The sequence below is a fragment of the Oryctolagus cuniculus genome, chromosome X, assembly GCF_051225735.1.
Source record: "Oryctolagus cuniculus isolate XC-2025 breed Fujian yellow rabbit chromosome X, ASM5122573v1, whole genome shotgun sequence".
NCBI lineage: Eukaryota > Metazoa > Chordata > Mammalia > Lagomorpha > Leporidae > Oryctolagus > Oryctolagus cuniculus.
Genome location: NC_142888.1, coordinates 128,795,917 through 128,815,577, shown reverse-complemented (window position 1 = coordinate 128,815,577; position 19,661 = coordinate 128,795,917). Strand labels below are relative to the sequence as shown.

Sequence of the window (19,661 nt, the reverse complement as noted above, 5' to 3'; positions counted from 1 at the left end):
ATTTGAAAGGCAGAGTTACACACATACACACACACACACACAGAGAGAGAGAGAGAGAGAGAGAGAGAGAGAGGTCTTCCATCTGCTGGTTCACTCCACAATTGGCCACACCGGCTGGAGCTGCACTGATCTGAAGCCAGGAGCCAGGAGCTTCCTCTGGGTCTCCCACATGGGTGCAGGGGCCCAAGGACTTGGGCCATCTTCCATTGTTTCCCAGGCCATAGCAGAGAGCTGGATCACAAGTGGAGCAGCCTGGACTTGAACCAGCACCCATATGGGATTTCAGCACTGCAGGTGGTGGCTTTACCTGCTACTCCACAGTGCCGGCCCCTGTCTAAGGCTTTTTATATGTTGCTGCATTCAGTTTGCTGATATTTTTTTGAGGATTGTTGCATCTCTGTTAATAAGGGCTATTATTCTACCTTCCCCCTTTTAAAGCGACAGTTTCCTTTCTTATAAAGCCATATAATTGAACTAGACAACCTCCAAGGTCTTCTTCAGTATTCATGCTCTCTGACGCTGTGATTATCAGATGATTATGAAACACTGATTCCTAGGAACCAAACTTAGATTCCTTGTGAACTAATTAAGAAGCCAAATATTCAACTTGCTTATTTCTCAAATAACTTTCGTCTTTCCAGTCTTCCCCACTTCCAAACACTAGTATCCTTTAGATGCTCAGGATGGAAACTAAAGCCTGCCAGCTAGTTCATTTTAAGTTTCTTCTAAATGCACAGGGTTTTATTTTCCTAGACCTGGGGTCAAAGGGGAAAAGGAAAAAACAAGGAGCAGAGAGAAAACAAAACAAAACAATGATCCAAACACTGAGTGAAAACTCAACAAAGAAGCACAATCCAGCTATAAACCAGTCAAGGCAGCTTGCCTTCCTAGACCAAAGAAGGCAGTCTAATTCTGTCCCCTGTAGCTGTCTACTGCCTGTCAGGGGCTCAGGGACTGGGCTTCCCGGCCACAGCCACCCAAGGAAAGATGTGGTGATCCTGCCAGTGGCTGCTCAGATCTCCTGCCACGGGTGGATACTTGGGTGATAGTCTCCAGCAGCCACTCTTTTGGATCTCCATCACTGTCACTGGGCTGCACACCCAACCATTGAGTGAACATGGCGAGCACAGTGATGCAGGGCCATTCATGGAGGTGCAGGACTCGTCCAATGGCAACTAGGGCTCAAGGATTCTCCGCCAGCCAGGCTAGCCTTTCCTGGAAGTGCACTGCTGTTTGAGCCTCTTCTTACCAATGCTCCTCCTGCTCCAGTCATCACAGACGCCCTGCCTTGTGGGCGGAGGCTCTCCTGCCTTCTCTTGCTCATCCTTGTTTACCCTTTACAGGCGTTTCCCCCAGCACAGTTCTTGAATATCTCACCCCAGAGTGGGGGCTGCTTTTGACTGCCAAAAAAGACTCAGAGAAGCACTTGGCTACCTCACTCTTTCTGCTAAAACTATAGAGGAAACCTTGTTCTCTTCACCCTGCTGCTGTGCCCTGCACTGTTGCAGTAAGTGACCAAGGTGAGTGCTGTGGTCCTGTGTTTGTCTTCCCTCCAAATTCACACGCTGAAACCCAATCCCCAAGGAGAGGCTATTAGGAGGTGGGGCCTTTAGGAGGTGAGGAGGGCCTGAGGGTGGAGCTCTAATAAAAGAGATGCCAAAGAGCAGCCCCCACAGCCCTCCCCATTCTCTCCATCAGGTGAGGACACAGTGAGAAGGCTTCATCTTTGGAGCAGAGAGGAAGCTGTCACCACACATCAAAACTGCTGGAGCCTTGATCTTGGACTTCCCAGCTTCCAGAACCACGAGCAGTCCATTTCTGTTGCTTAGAAGCTACCCACTGTTCGGTATTTCATTGTAACCGCCTGGAGCGATCGGGACGGTGAACCATGAGAAGTGCTCCCCTATCTCCTTTAAGCATTTGGCCCACAGCTCAGTGAGTTCTTTTCCATCTGAGCTTCATTGTAGTTTCCATAGATTTCTTCGGCTACATTTTTTAAGATATTATTTTCCACTCTTATTCCAGTCATGATTTCATTCTTCATACAAGTCACAGGCAAACCCAAGGTCTACTCTCCCAGGTTTTGTGACAGCCTCCACCTGCTGAAGCACAGCCTGTGCCCAGCAGAGAAGGTTTTGGTCTCTATACACTGCCCTCTCTCCCTCACGAGGGCCTTGCAGTGCCATGAATGGGTGCCATATGGGTCTTTTTTGAGGGAAGGAGGGTTAGCACTGGTAACTTAAAAGGTAAGCCTACATATAACTTACCACCATGACTAGAAAAACATAGCTTTTTTTATGTGTGAGTAATGAGAATAGGATACATCAATTACATTAACCTTAGGCACAGTCTCCAAAAGGCAAATGGGATCCATTGGTTATATTAAACTTAGGCACAATGTTAAATTCAACATATGTGGGATACATGTTTAGTCAACTTGTGTGCTTTATCTATAATAATAAATGTACCTTTGCTGAAGAAGCTATTTGAAGTATTTTGTTTAATTTAATTATAAATTATATTTACTTAGTTTAAAAGATCTATTTATTTATTTGAAAGTCAGACTTACAGAGAAAGAGTGAGGGAGAGACACACACACAGAGAAAAACAGATCTTCCATCTGTTGGTTCACTTCCCAGATGGCCTCAATGGCCAGGCCTGGGCCAGGTACCCAACCTGGCCTGCCACAACAACAGCTCCATAAATTCTATTCGATGCCAGGGAATTATGGCAGTGGTGGTAAACTGTAGAGTGTAATAAGTTTGTATGCTATTCCTGGATTTGAAGATGCAGACAGCATGATGCTGCATCCTGAGTGTGAAATCAAGAGACTCAGGCTATTATTTGGGGGTAGGAAAATCTGGGCTTCACTCAGATCAACTAACCAGGCCCTGCTGTGTTGGCAATTCTAAGAGACGGAGGTGCCTGTACTGCCTTCACCCACAGGCTTATCTACAAACTGGGTGCTTAAGGGGCTGCTGTCTGCAGAAAGGGGACCCAGGGGAGACAGAAGGGAGAAAAGCTGAACCCTGTCGGGCACCAGGTCCCCAAAGAGGAGGAGGGGAGCTATGAAAGAGTTGGCTGTAGATGCCAGGGACACTGGGGTTTTCCATCAGTGTGTCTGTTTCTTTGGAGGGCTTGTCTGTTCTGCTCCTTTGGACAACCCTTAATCATACACGGTGGGATGTCTTGTGCAGATTGCTTAACAGTGCTCCACTGCAATCTAATCTATTCATGGTCTGCCTTCTAAAGCATTTGCGCAACACATATTTACTGAACACCTAGCATTCCCCAGGCCCTGTGTTGTGACGACATTGAAAAAGCAGGCAGAGCTGGCCCTTGCCCTTTTAGAGATGGTGGATTCATGTGGTGAAGCACTTAAGCAAGGACTTATGATAAACGGGGTAAAGGAACATTGCAGGGCGATAGGGGACAAATAACAGGAGAACCCAATCTAGGCATCTGTGCGAGTTGGCTAGAGGTGATTTCTTGGAGGAAAAACACTGGCAAAGTTCCCAAACTGACTTTAGTCTATATCACAGCTTCACCGAGCATCACTCATATTCTAACAGATGATGGGTACCCAGATTACATGGGGAAAATACCTGCAAAATGAGGTCTAAGGACCCATGTTGTCCATGGAAAATGAGCTGCTTTCTGCAATCATAAAGAGGGCTGTGCTGCAATGGAGAGGGGCAGGGGCAGCACATGGACATTCTTCATATTTCTGTTCATAATCTCTTCAATTCCAGTAATAACTGTCCCAAAGTCCTGAGCTATCTTTTCACAATCAGCTCTGCTTGTTGAAGATTAGAATACAAACCAAAGCAGCAGCCCCAAGATGTTTTCAGCTGATCACATGATAGAGTTGGGTGTGTCCCACTGATAAGACAATCTGTCACAAGGTAGTGTAGAGAAGAGAGATCTAGGAAAAATGCCAGAGTCCCAAATGTCAGAATCCAAAGTGGCCATATGGACCAGAGTTTCTCAAAGTTCATGTGTGTGTGTGTGTGTGTGTGTGTGTGTGTGTGTTGGGAAGGGGAGCTGTCATTGAATCACCATCAGCAGCATTCCCTGGAAACCTATTGGAAAGGTAAATTCTCAGGCTGCACCCAGACACTCTGGGGATGTAACTTTATAATCTGCATTTAAATGATCTCTCTAGAGCACACTGCAATGTGAGAAACACTGGTTTTATCCAACCTTCTCCTTTACTATACAGAGCAGGGGACTGAGTCCCAGAGAAGAAAGGAGCTCTTGACCCTGGACAAGATTTGCCACCTCTGTCCAGCAGAGTATGATTTGGATGATGGATTAGCTACCACTAAGTACTGCTTCCCAACTTCCCATTTTCAGATGGGATGTCCTCCCCCCCCGCCACCTTGTTTTTTTTTTTTTTTCCCCTGCATTCTTGCTCTTTGTCTAGGTGAGCATGGCAGCTAGGGGGCCCTAGAACAGAACAGGAAGAGACTGACCCAATTCTGGGGATGGCACATGACCTGGAATTTCTGGATTGGAGCTGGAGCCCTTTGGGGAAGGACTAAATAGAGTTTCTTAGGGTGAACATTTTGGGAGGACTGTGCATGAAGGGAAGGAGTAAATGGATGAAGAGGGCTACAGAGGGTGATTGTGTTACATACAGTTGGCTTAGTCAACACTGGCTCAGCTTTCTCATTTCCATTGAGGCAGCCTCACATGCCCCATGCTGCCCTATATGCTCTGGGAGGGCAAGGTAGCCCAAAACTCCACAGAGGGAGCACTTAACTCAACTGAAACGAAGCAGCATAATAGGCATGTGATCAGTTCAAGTCAATGTATCTGCAGTTCCTAGGGACTTCTGATAAAGACATTTCCTTACTTTTCTCACAAAGATTCTGGAAGCAACTCTGTTGCTTTCTGCATAGGGGACAGGAGGAAGCCTGTAGCCCCTGTAATTGCTGGTACCTACAATATGCCCACAAGAGGGAGCCATACTTAAGATGAAGCCCCTGCTCTGGAAGGCAGAGTAGACACCCAGAAAGAAAAACATCATCATTTGGTAACACTGTTGAACTATGGATTCCAACCATCCCCAAAGTCTGCCCAACTTTTATTGTTAGAAACCAGTAAGTTCTCCTTATTGGTCAAGCCAGTGAGAATCGGGTTGTCTGCTATTGGCGACTGAATACATCCCAATAGAAGTTGCTTGGTCCTTCAGATCTCTCAGTTCATGAGGTCTGCTTTATGCCACCAGCCTCACAATAGCAAACACCCCATTTGTAATGATAAAGCTCGGGGCCGGTGGAACCTTACTTAGCCTTCAGTCATATTCCTTTATCCGTAGACCAGCTCACTTGAAGAGAAATCGGGCACACCTGACTGGTCTGTACAACACACTCCAGCAAACACATTCCGAGAAGATCAAACATCATGATCTCCAGCCCTTCCCTTGGTTCTCAAGTGCTCTACCCAAGCACTTAAACGCACATTGGCCGGATGTGATATACATCTTAGAAGCCATAGTTCAGCCCAACATCAAGAACTTCTGGATCATATTCTATGCTGATACCAACCAGAATGTGAACTTTGTGGATTTCTGTGAAGAAGATAATTGAAGATCCAAACTAGAATTCATCTATAGAAAGTATACAGTGCAAGATTCTAAAAGCAATTATTGGCATCAAGCTCCTGAATTTTTAAATCCTTGACTTTTTAAATCCCTTGAACAATCCAAGAACGTACTAGAAAGTCAAGATTTAATTTCAAAAGTAATAAAAATAAACAAATGAAGAAATAAAAGGCAGTAAAAGGTGTTGCTGAGTAGGATGCTGATGAGTTTAGAAATAATTGCAAGGTCTCGTTCTCTTTCTCAATCCCTACTCTGCAATACCGTATCAACATCTTTATGTACTGGAGAGTGGGAAATAGATACAAAGCAAGTGCAGGGTTAGAGGAATGCTTAGTATTCAGAAACCTCTTCACTAAGGGGGTTGGGTTATGTGCTAGAGTTGGCAGAAACAATGAGCCCAGGCAGGTGGGGGCTATGTAGGGCAGAAACAAAGTGGCTTATGGGTAATAAGGGGAATGAACTTCCTGCTCTCCTCTGTACCAGGCCAAATGTACCTGGGGGTATTTTAGGCAGTCTGAGGAGTTACTCTCCCAGAGGGCTCTCTTCAATGCCCTGGGCTCAGTTCAGAGGCACACAGCCAAGACAGGAGCAGAGAATAGGTGGGTGGGGGCCATGCACTCGGCGCATCACAGTTGTTTTTCAATTCTCTGAAGGGCACTTCAGTCTTGGGGAACACAGTAGACTAAAATGTTGATTAACCTCAAGACTGTGCAAGTTACCTCAAAAATAGGGCATGGAGAAAGACTCTAAACTCTAAACTGGGTATCCATCTGTTTCTGACAAGTCAAAAGCAAATTTCTTGCTTTCAGCTGGGACTTGGGGTCTTGTTAAACCCCTGAACCCACACCATCATTCCACAAGCTGACTAGCATAATTTTATTAATGAATGACTTCTCAGCTGTAACCTAGGCTTTTTCAAAAGTGCAGGGCTAACTACAGAGATTGGAGAGCAGTACTGCCCAGCAGCTGCTGAGGAAAGAGGCAAGCGGAACAGATCTATATAAACTCACAATCAACATGGTCAAGGCCATTGCCAGAGGCTGCCTTTTCAACCCCAGTTTGATCCTTGGATCTGTATCAATCTTGAATTTTACCAATTAATAGAGCAATAGCAAAGTCAGGGGACCTTTCTAGGTAGGAATGTAGGGGAAGGAACCTCCTTGAGGTGTAATTATTCTGCTACAGAAGACACTTCCAAACTACAAGGTAAAAAAAAAAAAAAGAAAAAGAACCATGAAAAGAAACTAACAATATAGCTGTCAAAATGACAAAAAACAATGCAAACAAAAACCCAGAGAGATAATTTCCACAAAGAATGTATAACTGTGCTCGTGAAATAGTGAAATGGACTGCTCTCTGTCTTTTTTTAAATCAGCAGTGAGAGCTTATTTAAATGTAATCAAGTGGTCTTATAAGTTACATTTTAAGCCTAAAGGAGAAGAGCATATGCTAAAGAGCCTTCCAAACATGCTCACTAGATAGATACTGTGCTATTGAGAAAGAATAGCACAATTCTAAGCACACTGTGTGTAAGCAAAGAATACCCACTGCTCTTGGGACTGACTGCAAATGCCATCCAGAGTAGTATGAACAGACTCAAATGGGAAAAAGCAGTAAAATGAGTGGTTACATTTCTAAGCTGCCTTTTTTGGGCTCTTCTTATCATCTGCTCCTGTCCCTGTGGTATGTGAAATGGCAGCCAGAAGTCTTGCTTTGTCCTTGTAAATTACATTAAATGGTGACAATGACAACAACAAAAACAACAGCAGCAGCAGCAACCACAGCACGACCAGTGCAAATTACCACTGGACGTACAAAATTGTTATATTTGTTGGAAGGTGAAGAGATCACACTTATTCAGATGTTGTGCAAGTGCTGTGGAAAGACATGAAGCCCAGCTGCACCAGAAAAACGCATCGCAGTCAGTATGTAGTGGCTCTACAGGCTGATGCAAAGTTCTCCCTTCTGCCCCAAATGTGCATATAAGAGTGCATCCAGCTGCTATGGTGTGATGACTCTAAAATAGTCGAAATACTCTCAAGAATTTAACTTTCTAAAAAGGCTAAGAGATGCAATTTATCCATTGCTTCATGACCCCCTGCATCCTTCCACTGATTCATTCTAGAAATTCCGCAAAAGGGCATTTGGTCTAGTGCTTAAGACACCCATGCCCTGGGGCCGGCTCCATGGCATGCGCTGCCGGCATCCCATATGGGCGACGGTTCTAGTCACGGCTGCTCCTCTTCCAGTCCAGCTCTCTGTTATAGCCTGGGAAAGCAGTGGAAGATGGCCCAAGTCCTTGGGCCCCTGCACCCACAAGGGAGACCAGGAAGAAGCTCCTGGCTCCTGGCTTCGGATCGGTGCAGCTCCGGCTGTTGCAGCCATCGGGGGAATGAACCAATGGAAGGAAGACCTCTCTCTCTCTGTCTCTCCCTCGCACTGTCTGTAACGGTAGCTATCAAATAAATAAATAAATAAAATCTTTAAAAAAATGCATCCCACTTTGAAATGTATGGGTACCATTGCTTGTTCTGAGTTCAGCTTTCTGCTAATGCAGACCCCACAAGGTGATGGCTCAAGTAGTTAAGGTTCCTATCATCCATGTGGCAGATCTACCTTGAGTTTCCAGCTGCTATGTATGGCCTGGCCCAGACATACCCATGATAATCATTTAGGGAGCCAACCAGTGGATGGGAGCACTGTGTGTGTGTGTGTGTGTGTGTCTGTCTGTGTGTCTCACCGGCTCTTAAATAATAGAAACAAATGTACTGTCAGTGTACCTGTGTTATACTAGCCGCACCTGCATACATATTGTGTTTATTGCACTCTTAATTGCATTGAGAGGTCATGTCAACCTATACCTATACCATCTAGGTTTGTAAGTGTACTCTCTGTGGTCCAATCTCACACGAAACTTGATTAACGTAGCGCTATGGTTTGTCCCCTAAAGGTTCATGTGTTGGGAGCTTGGTCTGAGGTGTTGGTGATGTGAAATGCAGCAGGACCTTTAAGACGTGGGGCTAGTAGGAGACTGAAGTTGTTATCATGGGACCCCTTCGTGAGTTCTTTCTCTGGCTTCCTGTTTTTCCACGTGATTCCTGCCTCTCACACACTCCCACCTCTGTGACACCATCTGCTCTTAGACCCTCACTAGAGACTGAACCCATGGAGCCTCCTCTGATTTTGAACTTTCAGTCTCCAAAACTATGAGCTGAATAGACCGTTTTTCTTCATAAGGAGATTGCCTCAGGTATTTCGTTATAGTAACAGAAACAGACGAACACAAATGCGGCAGAGGAAAAAGACACTGAAGAGGCGGAACAAAGCTAGTTCAGTCTCCGTCTTAGATGCTGTTATTCAGTAGGGATCAGAAGTCAGTGATGGCCTCAAAATGGCCTTATAGGTGAGCCCGGAGTGAGGTGGAGTGAGCTCTTTGGGTTTTTATTTTACTTTTGGCTTTCAATAACCTCACTGCTTTGGATGGGGGGAAGCTAATATGATAAGCCCTTATCTAGTGGAAAAAAACCCACAAAACTACAACACAATAAACCAAACAAAAGCAGCCTTTGTCATTGTTGGAAAAATAATGAAATCAAACAAAACCCGGGACCCCTTCTGCTCCTTAGGAAAAACCTGAAACTCTCCCTCTTGGAGCGTGGGCTGCTTTAGCTGTAAACAGCCTCTGTCCTCTGCCGACCCCAGCAAGCTCTAAAGGGGTCAAGTGAGAGCACACAGTTGCTTTACATGGCAGGCCCAGGTCATGGGATTTGTCAGCCCACAAGAGACAGAACTGGCTAAAAGAACAAATAGATTCAGGAAAGGTCTCCATGAATCTGGGATATGGGAGCATGGATGGATCTGGGAGAGGGAGGGTGCACAAAGAAGATGAGAGGAAAGCAGTCAAGCCCTTGCTCTCCTAGGTGGGTCACATCTCTGCCCCCTTCTCCTTGTCATTCTGCCACCATCCACTCCTCAACTCAGCTGGATAGAGCAAGTCCCCTGTGACTGCATCTGCTGGAGATCTTGCTTCTCTTTTGCTAACTTTTCATTTGGGAGGGCCTAACAGTAGTAGAGGATTACACTTTCAAATTCATTGTATTGCAAAACTGGACTGGCAGTCCATATGGTGTTCTGTGTTTGGGGTTTGGATCTATTCATAAGGAGAGACCATTTAAAGCAGCACGATAGAATGATTTATTTCTGTTCTCTTACTCCCTGAAAACTGAACTGAGATTCTTTTCCTTGCCCTCCAGTGACAAATAAGAAGGTTGCTTTAATTAACCTACTATAAAATAACTTATGCACTTCCTTTCTAAAAGGTCTTATTGTGGGCACCTCAGCTTCAACAAGTTTCCTTGTTTCTCTTCAGGTATGCTCTGACAAGACAAAACAAAACACTGACAGTAGGCTTCTGAAAATGCTTGTTGCTTTGCCTTTCAGAAGCTAGTTGCTAAGCAATGAAAAAAATCACATCGATTGATCTCTGTTACTGAGTCATCTGCCGTGGAGGGCTTTGTGCACCTCGGTAAGTCTCAGTGTTGGCTACACTGAGTGACAGCTTAGTACTCTGGGGGCACAATGTGAAGTCACGTGCATTGCAATGCATCACCTCACTCATTCTTCAACACTGCTGACAGAAAAAAAAAAGATCGGCATTTAAAAGGTTGGCATTTGACAAGCAGCTCATTTTAAATTTCCACTTTCTGAAAAAGGAGCATAGCTCTGAGGTGGAGGATCATTAGTGACATTCAGAAAGCAAAAAGGAAACTGAAAAATGCTGGGTTCTATTTCTCCAATTCAACAGCCTATGATGTTGCACTTCCTGGAAATTCACAGAGGTGAAAACAAAAGTTCCTCAAAACTGAGATCTCCATTTCTAAGTTTTCAAAATGTGTGCTGCGCTGTGCCTAATCATGGTTCCTCCTAAAGCAGCCCCTCCCCAAAGTTTCCCTGAACTAAATAGTGCATTGCACCCCAATTTAGAAAGGAGGAAAAACCAAGCCCATATTTAGAACCTGTCTAAAAACAAAGTGAGATGGCTCATCCAGAAAAACGGTCCCATGTCCAGTAGGGAAGATGTGTACCGGGCAAGCCATGGACGTGGCCCATAGGCTCATTGTAACTGCACTTGCTGGCGTCCTGTCCATCATCTGGCAATTCCTTTAGTTGTCAGCTGACTGAAAGGCAGCCCAGAGCTTTGTCCAGAGAGCCCCACTATTGCATTTCAGTAAAACAAACCTTTGAGATGGAATGAGGGACGCTTCTCAGAAGTAGTGTAAGACTACATGTAAAGAGAGTTCTCTGAACATGGCCAGCACTGCTGCCCTCCCCCGACCCTGACCCTCACAAAGAGGGAAGCACTTGTAAGTCCAAGGTGGCAGGTCTTTCATCAACAACACGTAGTGCATCTGATTTTTCTTGGGGGGGGGAGGCGAAAGGAAGGAGAGTCAAGGTCAAGATCACTTTCTAAAACTCCTTATGAGTAATCCCAAGAATAGAGAAAGGTTCACTTGCCATCTCTGTGGAATCTAGTTGAAAATTTGAGCTGGTGTGAATTCGACCAGACAGGGAATTCTTTTGGCCTCACTAACCTGGTTTGATCATTTTTGTTGCCAAAGGGAGGCTGTGGTTCAAACATAAGGAATTTCATTTGCAGTGCTAATTGAGACAGCAGTAGTAAAAGGTCATGCTCTACTAAGCAGGCTAGCGCAGCCTTGGAAGTTCAAACCAAAAGGAATCTGCAAAGCGTCCTTGTGGAGGCTCTAGGGGTTGGGTGAGTGCTGGAGAAGAGGGAGGGAAGGGAGAGAAAGAGACATGAGGCCTTTCCCTTTTTGGGATGGCTGTTTTGCACACTATGGCATCCATGTGGCTTCTCAGTTAAAGTCCACACGGAATGCCAAGCCCCAGGGCCATGGCCAAGCCAGACCAGTGCTCCTGGTGGCCTTGGTGCTGAGCACACTGACAAGTCCAGCCCTCAGTCTGTCATTCATGTACATACCGTTTGTTCTATTCATTGTCATTTTTTAGCAGTGGTAGGACTTGTGTCTGGATCTTGAAATGGGGGTGTGGCCTCTGGCCTGCTATAAGCCACTGGGGTCAGATCCAAGTTGGCTGCAGATAGAACTGGGCCACTCCTTCTTCACCCTGCCTACCTAAAGCTACCCTGCGGTCATCTTTGTTAGTCAGCACCCATATGGCTCCTAGTATGTAAGCCATCTGGGTTTGGAGGGAGGAGAAGCCAACACTGGCCCATCCCCACTAGCCAAGGGTACTTTTGGAAGCTGTGGGCTGGTGAGCTACTCTCCTCCCTTCTGGGGTCTTCAACCTCTTTGGCCACCTAGCAAAAGTCCTGCCTGACACTACCGCCATGAGAGCACCCCGCTTGAGTACCCTCCTGCTCCTCCTCTCCAAGTCTGCTGCCCTTTCTTGGGAGTCAAAGAGGAACCCGTATGCAATCAAGACTCATTCTGTTGGGTTATTAGTATTGCAAGTTTCTAGAACATTCCTGAAACAGTGGCAGCTAGCATTGATGGGCCATTATTGTGTGCCAAGTGCTTTTACTTCACCTCATTTAATCCTCACAGAACCCCCAATGGGACAGGGATACTAGTATCTCCACTTTACAGGTGGCAGGACGGAGGTTTGGAGAGGCTGAAAAAGTAAAAACATGGCAGACCTAGGATTTGGATCCAAGTAATCAAAAGCCTGGGATCTCTGAACTTGGACTTGAGACCAGTTCTAGCACTTGCCCTCTACCAACACCATGGTGTCCCTGTCCTGTGTTGTCTCCCTTCAGGCCAGGATGCGGGGAGTGCTGTACTTGGGAAGGCTCAATTTGCTGGGCAGGAGAAAGGACCACAGGTTGGGGTGGACAGGGGCTTCCCCAAGGCTCCACCTCAGATGGAGATTCCTAGATCTCCATCAAAGGCCCCGCCCTTGGAGAGAGCAGATGGCGTGGTCACTGTCTCCACAACTGTTGGGTACTCACTGTTGCCTAAGCTAAAGGGATGGGTGGTTTCTTGCTGAAGGTCAAAAGTGTAGTTTTCCCAATAGCTTAATGCAGCCTTTCCCAAGGCAGGCTGGATTCTCCTCTGCTCTCAGAATTTGTCAAAACAACATCATGTGCCTCTTGGTCTGTTCCTCTGCAGCTGCCCCTTTCCCCCTGTGCTGTGCTTACTGCCTGCCTCAAGGATCAGATTACAGGCTTTTTTGTTCTGATTCCAACTGGCCAGCATCCACTCCCTCTTCCCGTGAAGCTGCACTCCCAGCTCTGCAAATGCAGTGGGGCTCCAAGGCATGTGCAGCAAGGGCACTGGGCGGGGGGAGCGGTGAGGTTGCGTCTTGTGAGCCTCACTCTCCCACAGCACATGCCCACCTCCTGCATGGACTTTTGTCTTTCAGTAAATGTTAGTTCCATTCTCTAGTGGTTAATCATAAAATTGAGGTAAGTCCTAGCCCTAAGTTTTGCACCACACTAGGGTATCCCCTGTGGTCTTCAGGGCAAGAAAGAGCACTGGATTCATGGCAGCAACATTTATTTTGTCTCACTTCCATTAAAACTAAGATATGTCACCAGCCTGGGCATAAGCTGGAGGCGGTTTGGGGTCATTAAAATCTAATAAACCAGGGCTGGATGCCACGACACCAAAAAGAGTTCAAGGTCCCACCCTTAATAATTTCAGATCCACTTGAACTTATTTGTAAGTTCAAGGTCAAGAAGCTCTGACAGCTTAATTGTATAAATTGGTTGCCAAATTTTATTTGGGGGCAAAGTTTGACCTGCACTTTGAGAAATATTCATATTTAGCTGCAAAAATAACAAAATGCTGCCCCAGATTCCACTGGAGGGTTGTGTGATATTTGGCATTTGAACCATATTCTCTTTCTCAAGTCTTGGAAAGGCATCTGGCTGCAGGGCTTTCAGAAGCAGAGTCACAAGCCCACACTAGCCCTGACTGAACAGACAGCACGTGCCTGGCACTGTTCTAGGCAGTCTCAGGTTATCATCTCCTTTGTCTCCTCAGTGCCTTATGCCATAGGAATTGGTCCTTCCTCGTTGTCAGTGGACGCTCAAAGAGGGTAACCAACTTTATTCATGGCACCATCTCAGTCAGCGTCCACGACCAGACTTGAACCTCAGATCAGTCTGCCTCCACTGTCCTTGCCCAACCTACCATGGTGAACTGCCACCTGGAAGCCTGGTGGCATTTACCTTTTACCTTAAGAGGAAGCAAACATTCCATTGAAATTTGATCATCCACACATCTGGTAAAAATGAAATCCTACAACTTGAGAAATACTACTCTGCAAATAACCACAAGCTCCTGTAGACAGCTGGATTTGGCATTTCTGCTTATACAAGAGTTTGCATCTCATTTCACATTTAGAAACTATTCCTTTATCAAACTAAGCTCCAGATTCGAATAAACATCCAGTGTTTCCATGGTAGCCACACTCATTCACAGGAAGTGCCATGGCCCTGCTTGCATGGCTCCACCTTGGGGCAGCTACCTGTCCTGCCACAGGGTTATCAGCTCTTGCCGCAAATATTCACCTCTTTCTAGCTTGTATTCTCACCCCAGAGCCGAGTTCTTATGCCTTAGAGCTCACAGAGAGAGGCTGTGAGAAGGGAGCAGAGCTTAGTGGCTTGGTCAGCCATGTAGAGAACTGACTGTTGGGGACAGGGTGTTATGAGAGCTGAGAGTTCCAGCCTGCAATGTGAACGTGGCCCTGCTCCCTTTTCTACCAGGCTGGGAGTTGTCTGGGAGGGGCAAGGTCTAGAACAGGAAGAGCCCGCAGACCTCACAGGCCCTACAACTGTTGCTACCCTCATGGCATGGCAGAAAAGAGGTCTGGAGAGGATGCTGCTCATGTCCTGTGTTGACACAGCTCCTGGCTTTGAACAGACAGATCTCTGTAGCCCCAGAAGACAGGCCTGGGCTCAGGGTCAGCAGCTACAGTCATTGTGAGAGCAAACCCAGTGTGCCAAGCCCTGTCCAAAGCTCTTTAGATGTATTCACACATTTACTCCTCAAACAACCTCTCACCACCGTCACTCTGCAGAGAAAGAAGCAGTAAAGAGCCTAAGGTAGGAATAGAAAGTTCTGCGGGCAGCGCTCCATGCAAGGAAGTAGGAGTAGCAGGACTCCCTGCTCTGGCGCTGACTTGCTGTGTGACTGCAGGCAGCTGTGGTGACTTCTCTGTGCCTTTCTTCTCAACATTAAAGGCAATGATAACAGCCCCTACCCCTGAGGATATCACTGTGAAAAGGCAGTTGAATACTGAGTCCCCTGGGCGCAGGCTAGCACTGGCTGGGAAGGCAGCACTTGCCGGCAGTGGCATCCTGTCTGTTGGCGGAGATCCCATGAAGCCCTTACCATGCTTCTGGCCTTGCTCTTTCTCTAACCACCCCCCCCCCCCCCCGCCCCAGGTAATTGGCTGGCTGTGGTTTTCGTGACCCCAATCGTTAAGCTTTCTCCCTCTGAGCAACTAATGTGGCTCTGGTGCAGCACAGTGAGACTACGAATGTACCCATTTGAAGATGAAACAAAACAAAACAGAAAGCTCACAATGTTAGGTGTTGACAGGTCTCCAGGCTGAGGTTCTTGCCTGCTAGTGAAAGAGTTCCAGTGTTGATGCTGGTGCTCCACCGAGCTAGCTGCAGAAGTCCATGTAAACTGTTGGGAACAGCCCTATAATAGAATCAAACCAAAGTGCTCCTGAACTGCAGACAAGGGCCCACACCCCGAGGTGGCCTGCCTGCTCTGTCCTGGTTTGTTTGTCTCCCGGCCACTCACCCCAGCACCCCCACCCCCAGGAGCTCTGTTTGCTGTATACATCCATCAAATGACCAATCACCGAGTGTCAAGCATGCTATCCGCTGAGGTTCCCTGGTACTTGGATGGAAAAGAAATGATGTCTATCCCCTGGGGGTTGCCATGGTCACACTCCTATAGGGCCCTCGAATAAGAAGTCAGCACCTGACACACGTGCTTTCCGTGTACCAGGTGCTGGGCCAAGCATTTTCCAGACATCTCCTCCACAGGAGAAAGAGAAGCACAGCAGGAAAGAGAAGCCCCTAGGATGGTCAGGGGAAAGTTTCTGGGAGCAGGTGGTGCCTGAGCCTGGAGGAGCTTCAGGAGTTAGAAAAAGGAGGGAGGGAAGGCCAGGCATAGGCAGTGGCAGGAGCAAAGGCGAAGCCACACACAATGGGCCACATGCTGCAAGCACTTTAAGGGTATAGAAATGAAGTGCAAGGCAGGGATTGATGGACAGAGCGTGAGGAGGTTGGTGGGGCCTATGAGAGTTTCCGAGCCAATGGGCAACATGATCGGATCACTGTCTTAGCGAGGCAAGTCTTGGAGTTTTGGATGGTTTGTTGGTGGAAACCAGTTAGGGGTCAACTGTATGAGCTCAGATAAAGAAGGAAGAGGGCCTGAATTTGGGCAGGGAGGAGAGCAAAGGAAAGGAGTGATATGACCACCAGTATTCTGTGCAGGCAGACACTTGACATGGCCCCCTGCAGAGCCCTGCCTCCTGGTGCTCACATCTTCAGGTACTGCTCTCTGGCTGACATCTACTGAACAGAATCCAGCAAACGTGGTGGGATGCTGTTTTGCAGACTAGGCAGAAAGCCTGTGATTTCTGACTTGCTGGCACTCCGTGCCTCAGCCCTGCCTTGGTGGAACACTTTCTCTTGCTCACTTGGATGAAGCCAGCTGCTTTGTACTGAGATGTTCTACGATGAGGCCATGTGGTCAGCATTGCATGAGGAACTGAGGCCTCCTCCCAGCAACCTGCAAGCAATTGCTTCCTGCCAACCATCCACGTGAGAGGGCTTGGGAGCCGGGCCTCCCTTGGAGTCAGGGAGCGACTGCAGCCTTATGAGAGCTCCTGAGCCAGAAGAGCTGGCTACGCCATGCCAGGACTCTGGACTCACAGAAACTGCAAGGTCACATACATGTGGGCTGAAGCTGATGTTTGGGTTTTGTTATGCAGCAGTAGTTAAAGAAGACAGGTAGCGATCAGAACCGTGAGAAGTGGGAATGGCCACAGACTTCGCCCAGAGAATCGGCTGCCTTGAGCGATGAAAAAGCCAGAGGGGATGAAGAAGCAGAAGTCAGAAGGGATCTGGGGATGAGCACAGGCTCTGGAGTGAGACTGCCTGGTGTGAAGTCCCTGCTGTGGCCCTGGCTAACTGTGTGACTCTGGGCAAGTCACTGCGACACTGAGCCTCTCGGGCTTTGTTTGTAAGGTGGAGCTAAGAGCGATCATCTAAGAAGCACTTCTTTTTTTCTTCTCGGGACCTGCCTCAGTGCAGCACAGAGGTGAACGGCATGCTAGGCGGCTGTGCGAGTGTGCTACAAGGCTCAGGGTCCAGCCTGCTGGCAGCAGAGACCAGATGGGAATGCTTCGCAGCAGTTTCCTGTGTCTTACGAAGCCTGTGCTAGTCTCGCCACTTGGTCCTGGCAGGATGACTGAGTGCCATGCAGTTCTGACTTGTCCCCCTGGCTGAACCCCTGGGGATACCTCATGGGTGCAGCTTTCCTCCCAGGGGAGTTAGGTGATCCGGACAGGCATGGAACACTGTGCTTTCACATACATAGACTTTTCCAGAATCAAGTCCAATCTCAGAGGAGACCACAACTGGCTTTGCCCTCCAAAGCCAGGTGGTGATAGCATACAACGCAGTTTTCATTCTAAAACAAAGGGCCTCCCGGGATGCGAGGTTGTCTTACCTGTGTGGGCAGAGCAGGCACGGAGTCTGCAGCCACTGAGCGCCGAAAGCGCTGTGGCTGCTGCACCACCTGCCGCAGCAGGAATGGAGAGGAGTCAGGTGGCGGCGGCGGCGGCTGCGGCTGCGGCTGCGGCTGCAAGGTAACAGTGGTGCTGGAGGAGGCAGTGACAGCAGAGGCCTGTGCTGCTGTTGTCTGGGGCAGGTAGTGGAGCAGGGAAGGCTGCCTGGAGGTGGCAGGCATGGGGGGTACCTTCTGGGGGCCTGGCTCAGAGACAAAGTGGGACAAGGGCTTGGTGTTGCCGAAAGTGAATGGCTCGGGGGCTGCCGGGCTGGCGCTGACCATCCCTTGCTGCATGCCCACGTTCAGGGTTTTGGATGAGCTGCTGGTCACAGGCTTAAAGATGGGGTTGGCTGGCGGCTGCTGGCTCGGCAGATGGCTGGTGGGTGTCAGGCTCCGGATCCGGGAGCACTGTGGCGTGAAGGACTGCTGCGGCAAGCCTGGGCTGGCCAGCTTCTCTGGGCGATAGGGTGGGGATGGGCCTGGGGTGTTGGTGGGCAGAGCAGACATCAGGTGTCCCTGAGGGCTTTTGATGGTCGATGACACCAGGTTGGCGAGAATGGAGCTCTGTGGGCTGAACTGCGACTGCTGACTGAGAGCCGTGCTGGGGAGCTTCTCAGTAGCATAGGGCAAGGCAGGCCCCAGGGCACCACTGCTGTTGGGTGCCATGCTGGAGAGTAAGGCATTGGGAGAGCCTTGCAGGCTGCTACCCGGCAAGCTGTGGGGTGCCATGCACGACACCATGAGGCTCTGAGGGCTGAATGCAGGCGGAGGTGGAGGCGGTGGTGGGTGTGGCGTTGGGACTGGGCGGTAAGGTGGGGAGATGCCTGGAGGAGGCAGGCCAGACCACGTAGGGGAGGACCCTTGATGCTTTGTAGCAGATCCCTGCTTGCTGGCTGCCAGCGCCTTCAGCTGGTGGGCATGATGCCACTGGGGCGCTGGTAGGGGCGGCAGACTAACAGGGAGCATGGCCTGGCCCTGGTTCTTGGCCTGCGCTGTCGAGGAACTGGGTGAGACCATCTGCTTACGACTGGAAGGAATCGAATAGCTGACCCCTGTGGAGGAGGGCGGGATTGGAAAGGGCGCACCAGTGACTTGGCTGCAGCTAGAAGCAAACTCCTTGCTGGAACCCAGGCTCTCCATGTGTGGCATGTGGTGGACTGAAATTTTGGGAGTGGTGCCTAGGGTTGCTGGTAGATTGTCTAAGACCAGTGGCTCTTCTGGCTTGCTGCCCAGTATCTTCTCAAGATCTAGCTCACTCGGAGAAGGCTCCTGAATTTTCGTTAGTTCCTCCAGTAGTTCTTGAAGTTCCTGGTCCACAGCTGGAGTGCTGTTGACTTTCTCATAGTAAGGGACAGTGGGCCCTTTCACCCCCATCTCCGTAGTTGGTGGCACCACAAATGGGGCATCCATAACACTGCCATTCATAGGGTTATTCTCAGGTAGTAAGGAGTGGCCAGCTACTCCCATAGTCTCAGGGCTAGGGTTCATTGTTAACGGAGGCATCTGCAGCTCTGCACAGGAAGTACTAGGATGGCCTCCTGAGCCCACAGAAAGGGTGACATCTTCAAGGCAGGGCCTCTTAATCTTATTAGGATAACCTCCATCAGCCATGCCTGGAAACTGGAAGTGATCTCTTTCTTGCCTCCTTTTAATGGCTCCCTGTGACTGAAAAAGAAGAATGAAAGAGAGAGAAAGAGAGAGAGAGAGAGGAATTTTTATACAGTGAACGAACAGGAAATCGGCAAGGTAAAATGGATCTCCTGCTTTAAAGACTCACAGTCGTCAAAACCGTAAAATAGTTTATTTTTGGAAGCATAATGCTGTTTCTTTGTTGGTGCTTTTCATTTAAACTGTCTTGTTTCATTTCAAATTAGGCATTATGCTGTCTGTATAGTCATGCAAAGAGTATTCTTTGCTTACTGAAAGGAGAGTTCAAGCAAACCATGCACACACCACTAAAACCACTGTGCTGCCAAAAGCAGGCATTTGAGAACAAATCTGAAGTGACTCAATATTTTCTACTCCCACCTGTGTACAGATACCACAATTTTAAAAAAGGAAAGCCGTAACATAGACATTGAACTGTTAGGTTGTCTCTCTGTCTTGGTTAAAATGCACCAAGCTGCGATGATAAAATAGAATACGACTACAGGAATGAAGCTGACCTGGGTGTGTTCTTTGGGGCAGCTGTCTGATAGATTATTTAGGGAAACGTACCAGTTTCAAAATAGTCATTGTAGGCATCACAGATGTGG

The 19,661-nt window shown here is 48.1% G+C and overlaps 1 protein-coding gene across 13 annotated transcripts in view; it reads right to left on the bottom strand.

Moving 5' to 3' along the window:
* MAMLD1 (mastermind like domain containing 1) overlaps positions 1-19,661 on the bottom strand; it is a 137,870-nt gene that overhangs the window by 18,756 nt on the left and 99,453 nt on the right. For 8 of the 13 annotated variants that reach the window (XM_089323691.1, XM_008275037.5, XM_089323694.1 and 5 more), the window contains 2 exons: positions 17,347-19,071; positions 15,178-15,300 (listed from right to left, as the gene is read on the bottom strand). In XM_089323691.1, coding sequence (XP_089179817.1) covers positions 15,178-15,300; positions 17,347-19,071 — 1,848 coding nt within the window. The remainder of the gene's footprint in view (positions 1-15,177; positions 15,301-17,346; positions 19,072-19,661) is intronic. The other 5 variants (XM_051833868.3, XM_089323693.1, XM_089323696.1 and 2 more) reach the window with 2 other exon arrangements.